Source organism: Macadamia integrifolia, chromosome 4 (genome assembly GCF_013358625.1).
Source record: "Macadamia integrifolia cultivar HAES 741 chromosome 4, SCU_Mint_v3, whole genome shotgun sequence".
NCBI lineage: Eukaryota > Viridiplantae > Streptophyta > Magnoliopsida > Proteales > Proteaceae > Macadamia > Macadamia integrifolia.
The window spans coordinates 10,709,307-10,714,626 of NC_056560.1; the positions used below are offsets into that span (position 1 = coordinate 10,709,307).

Here is a 5,320-nt window from a genome sequence, read left to right on the forward strand (position 1 = left end):
CCACAACTTTGAAGCTATAGCGTGGAAATAGCCATTAGCTTATTCCCTAAACATTACTCACGCCGTTCCTCAACTGTTCTCTGCAACTCTACTTTGCCATTCCCCAGCATTAATCATGGCCTCATCGGACACTCCCAACGTTGGCATTGACGTACCTCCATATACATTTCCCTTGTTTTTTTTTTTTTTTTTTGATTCCAACCATTGTAGTACTACCGTTCTCTCTATTAATTCCTTCCTCGAGCAGTTCCACTGCTGCCACTGCTCTGGTATGATCAGTGAGGAAAAAGATCGAACAGATGGCAGGTGTAGTAGGGAGGATGAAGTTGGGGTCACAAGGGCTGGTGGTTTCTGCCCAGGGGCTGGGTTATATGAGCATGTCAGGGTTCTATGGCAATCCGAAGCCACAAGAGGACATGATCGATCTTATCCATCACGCCATTAACAGCGGCATCACCTTCCTTGATACCTCCGACATGTACGGTCCACACACCAATGAAATCCTCCTCGGAAAGGTAATTAATGAAGGGTTCTTCTTCTTCTTCTCTGAAGATTGAAAAGAAAAAAAGGTTTTGATTTTTTTTTTGGATGGATGGATCAGGCTCTGAAGGGAATAAGGGAAAAAGTGGAGTTGGCGACCAAGTTTGGGGTAGTAATGGATGGAGCAGTGAGGGATGTGAGAGGGGATCCAGTGTATGTGAGGGCGACCTGCGAGGTCAGCTTGAAGAGGCTTCAAGTTGATTGCGTTGATCTCTATTACCAGCACAGGATCGATACCAGAGTCCCCATTGAAGTCACGGTGCGTTTCTAACTTCTCTGTTATTAGGGGTGTCAATTCCTAAACCGAACCGGTAAAACCGATCGGACCAAACCGATAACAACACGGACCAAATCGAACCGAAGCCTTATTGATTCGGTTTGGTTTGGTTTGGAGTATTGCAACCCCAAAACCAAACCGAATCGTACTGGAAACCGGATGAACCCAAAACCAAACCAAAACCGGATCAAACCCAGACCAAAACTGAAACCAAACCAGTAAGAAACCGAAACACTCCAAAATTCATTAAAAAAAATCAAAATTTGCATAGTTTTGTATACATTTGTATGGAAAGTCGAATCCAGACTAGACCAAAAACCAAAACCAACCCGGTTACAAATCGATTTAAGAAACCGAAGACAAACCGAAACCAAACCGCACCGAAACCAAAACCAAACCGAAACCGAAATTTCCTTATTGGTTCGGTTTCGGTTTCAGCTTTCCCACACCGAAACTGACTCAACCCAGACCGAAACCGAGCCGGACTGACCGATTGACACCCCTATCTGTTATTTTGGAGCCCATTGATCATTTGTAACACTACATTGATCAGTAATCAATATACCAATTAAATGCAAAATAGATAATGCTGATTGCTATAAGCATGCAGGAACTCTTCCATGTTAGGATCCTTTGTATCACTCAACTCATTATCAGTATCCATTTTGACTAGGAGGGCTGATGTGAATCCCAAGGGTGTAGCCAAGTTGGCAAGGGAACTTCGCCTCAGGAAGTGTGTGGTTCTGAGTTCGAATCTGTTTACCTTCTTGGGGTCACTCACACGGGTGTTTAGTGCTCTTCATTGCTTTAAGTGAAAGTTGTATGAAGAGAGAACTCCATTTGGACTGAAAATTGAAATGAGTTGGGAGAGTGGAGCTCACTTTGTTGGTAAAGTTTGATCCATACCTGATTTGTGAATTATCATTTCTGGAAGCCCAATATAAGGTTAGGATGATACATAGAATCTTAATGCAACATTGCCATACAATTGATGATAGGGTTTAGGATCTTTGCCATCCTTGTAAAAGAAAAGTAGAATTTAGATAGTGGTTAATTATCAAAGTTAAACCACTTCTTTTTCCATATATTTATGAAAATCAAAGGAATTTAATTGAAAATTTGGTTCTTATATATATATATATATATATATCTCCAGCTTCTTAAGTTATTGACATGATCTTTGTGAGCATTAGTTAGACATTTTCCTTTTCCATTTTGTTTTGATTTAAGTTTATCACTTTGGAACGGTTTACACCAAATTAGATGAAGCATACCAACTACAGGGGGTAAGTTTGGCCCTGGCGGCCCGAATCCACCATGAGCCGGAATCCTATCTACCCGGTTATGAGGGTCAACTCGGCTCGGTCCAGCTCAACCTAGGTTGAGACCTAGGCCTTGTCAGGCCCGATTTTAACCCTGATCTATTATTGTGTTTAGTAATAGTGTCCTCCTTACTCTAGGCCCACATTGTGTATTACACAAACCACATCATGTGCTACACAAGCTGTCTATATGACTACCCAAATCTGTGTTACACAAACCGCATACTCTTACCTATTAATCTAAGATGATTAAATGGCCAAACTATTTTCCTCCTTTTCTTTACATAGGTTGTCTTTATGTTTTCTGTCATGTGTTGATGTGAACTTAGATACAATAGCAATCATGAAGAATTGGGTCAAAATTTGGCCTCTCCAGTTTCGGAGAGATGTGCTGATGCTAGGCGATTAAAATGTCTCTCTTATAACCAAATTGACAACCTTGCTTGCTGCAAATTTATGGATTAGCGGTGGAAAAGGATAGGCCATAATCTTAACATATCCCCACTCCCCTTTCGTCAGTATAGGCTTAACATTTATAACCCTTTTTAGGAATATATATATATATATATAGGCCTATAGCGTTGGCCTAAGCGTGAACTTGGCACAATTGGGTTGGGCCTGGGTTGATTTTTTGGGACCTAGGGTTGGATTGGGGTTTTAAGAAACGCAGCCCTGTTTCACATCTAATACCAACACTTGTTTTTTGAAATTTCTATATTTTAATTTTACATTCTTTTTGTTTTCCAATGATTTCATATTTATAAATATTTCCATAGAAGGAGGGGCTCAGTATGTCCTCACCAGTAGTAAATCTACACACCCTTAAATAATTCCTCTACGGCAGTTCAGATGGAGCTATAAAAATCTGTGGACAAGCAGACCTGAAGGTCCGTTGCTCACATGTCAAGTTTCAACCTAATCTAAGTTTCTCAAGTGACAAAATAGAGAATTGATAAATCTAAGACTAGAGGGTCCATACACTACCATGGGCGTGCATGGACAATGTACAGGAGATTATGACTCTATATACAAGGGGTTAGATAAGTTTTAGTCTTCAAACTTGAAAATTTACCGATCCACATCGTTCTCCAGACATCCAATTCCTAGAAATTTACCACAAAAAAAAATCTTAGAAATGACACAGTGTTAATATTGGAAAAAATCATATATATATATATATATATATTTCGAGTGTAATGTAATATTTTCCCTGTTTTAATTCCTTTTTTGTCTAGTATAACCTATGGATTTTTTTTTGTATGTAAAAGATATATTATATTTAACCCCATCCACCCTTTAGTTCCCCAAGCCCCTCAAAATGAATTGGGATAGTCGATCTCATGACCTCCTAGGACCCTTTGCCATCTCCTGGCAGGGGTACCACTAACTGAGCTAACAACTATCTTCTTGTATAACCTATTTTTATTGCTCTAACATTTACTTGTTATGAATAAAATGGATTGTCTAGTTTGTGGGTTATATTTATATTCTTCCTTTTTCCTTTCTAGAACCATATCCTATTTTTAAAAAAATGGCATGGTAGTAAAAATTGACCAGCTGATCTTGTTTGTAGCTCCTGATGCTCCAGCCAATCTGCACAGAAGAGAAGACAAGGGAGGGCCAGGCTGACCCGACAGGGGACTCTCTGATGCCTAAGTCAGATCTTTCTACAACAGATACTCAAGAGAATTTTCAGTTAAAAGAAGTGATTAATCCGCACAATGGAGGCTTACCTTGGTATTTATAGGCTACAGATGGAGTGGAGAAAAGGGGAAGTCCGTGGAGAGTCCTACTGGGCGGAGTCCTTGAGAGGAATGACTCTCTAATGCTAGGAATATTCCAGATCCTAGGGTATACTGAGGGAATATTCTCCTCCTATCTTAGAAGTACAACTCGTGGGAGGGGTGGATGCCTCTGATGACGTGTAGTGGATAGAGTCCCGTCCTTGTGATCAGGGATTACATTCCTTGAATGTAGGAGTGGAGGAGAGCACGTTTCTGGGAACCCTACCTAATGATGCCAGGCTAAGGTGGTGGTAGCTCGGGCTAATGAGGGCCGAGGTGGCAGCTTGGCCAGAGGAGAGGCCGAGGTGGCAACTCAGGCTGATGAAGGACCAAGGTGGCAGCTCATCCTGATGAGATGTCGAGGTGGCAGTGTGGCATTCGAACACTCCTTGGCTGTGCCGTGGTCAGAGAGATTTACCCTTATCACCAGCCCCCTGCTCTAGCAGTTCAACTCGGACAGCTAGAGCATTAAAAGCGGTTGACTTTTGCGATCGTGCACCGTTGGTTCAGCACAAAACGTGTTGGTTTTGCCACATGTCTTGGCGTTGAAATTTCACCTCGGGTAGGTGAAGAGGCTGCTTTGGTTCACCTTTGATCTCAGCCAGATCCAGTCGTCCATTCTCCACCGCCTTCTCCTATAAATAGGACACATTTTTTCCAGAAGACTTCTCATTTGTTTTAGCGTTAAAGTCAGTTCAGCTCGCTCCTAGTCTCGGCGCGGACATCTACAGAGTCTCACAGCAGCCCAACGTCGTGAACAATAAGGTTCTCCTACTTGCTCGTCCTCATCAGCTCATCCTTTCCAGCGTGTCGCGTTCAAGCTCATCCTATAACAAGTAAGATCGCACTATGGTTGTGACTCGTCATTCTTCTTTTGTTCAGCCCTCCGTGTTTCCTAGCGTTAGTCCTAGTGATCCCAATATGGTATCCGTGCGTGATCCTGATTCGCCCAACCATACCCCCTTGATGACCGTGAGGCCTGGGGAAAACCACCTAGAGTGTCCAATTCCCGATCCTTCGTTCTCCAGTGATGACACTTCCAGCAGTCCAGGCTCCAACGGCAGCTCAGGTTCTGGTGGCAGCTCAGGCTTGGGTAGCAGCTCGGGTACTAAGTCTGTGGAGGTGGTCTCACCTAAGACCGTCCCGACCAGGGGTGATCTTGGATCGGTTGCCCCAGCTCAGCCCCCCAGTACTACGGGAGTGGGCACTTCAATGGCAGGGCCATCAGGCACTGAAGTCCCTGAGGAAGGCTCTGCTTCATTCTCGGGAGAAAAGAAAACCTCAGTCAACACCCCGAGCATCCTCATGCCTAAAGTTCTAGACCTGATCCGAGGTCGGTATGGCATCCCAGATTACGTAGTGATGCGTGTCCCAGACAAAGATGACTGTGTAGACAC

General features: G+C 43.1%; 1 protein-coding gene across 1 annotated transcript in view; it reads left to right on the forward strand.

Moving 5' to 3' along the window:
• Positions 1–299: 299 nt before the first annotated feature.
• LOC122075449 (auxin-induced protein PCNT115-like) overlaps positions 300–5,320 on the forward strand; it is a 7,332-nt gene continuing 2,311 nt past the window's right edge. The window contains exons 1-2 of the mRNA XM_042640483.1: positions 300–515; positions 602–799. Coding sequence (XP_042496417.1) covers positions 300–515; positions 602–799 — 414 coding nt within the window. The remainder of the gene's footprint in view (positions 516–601; positions 800–5,320) is intronic.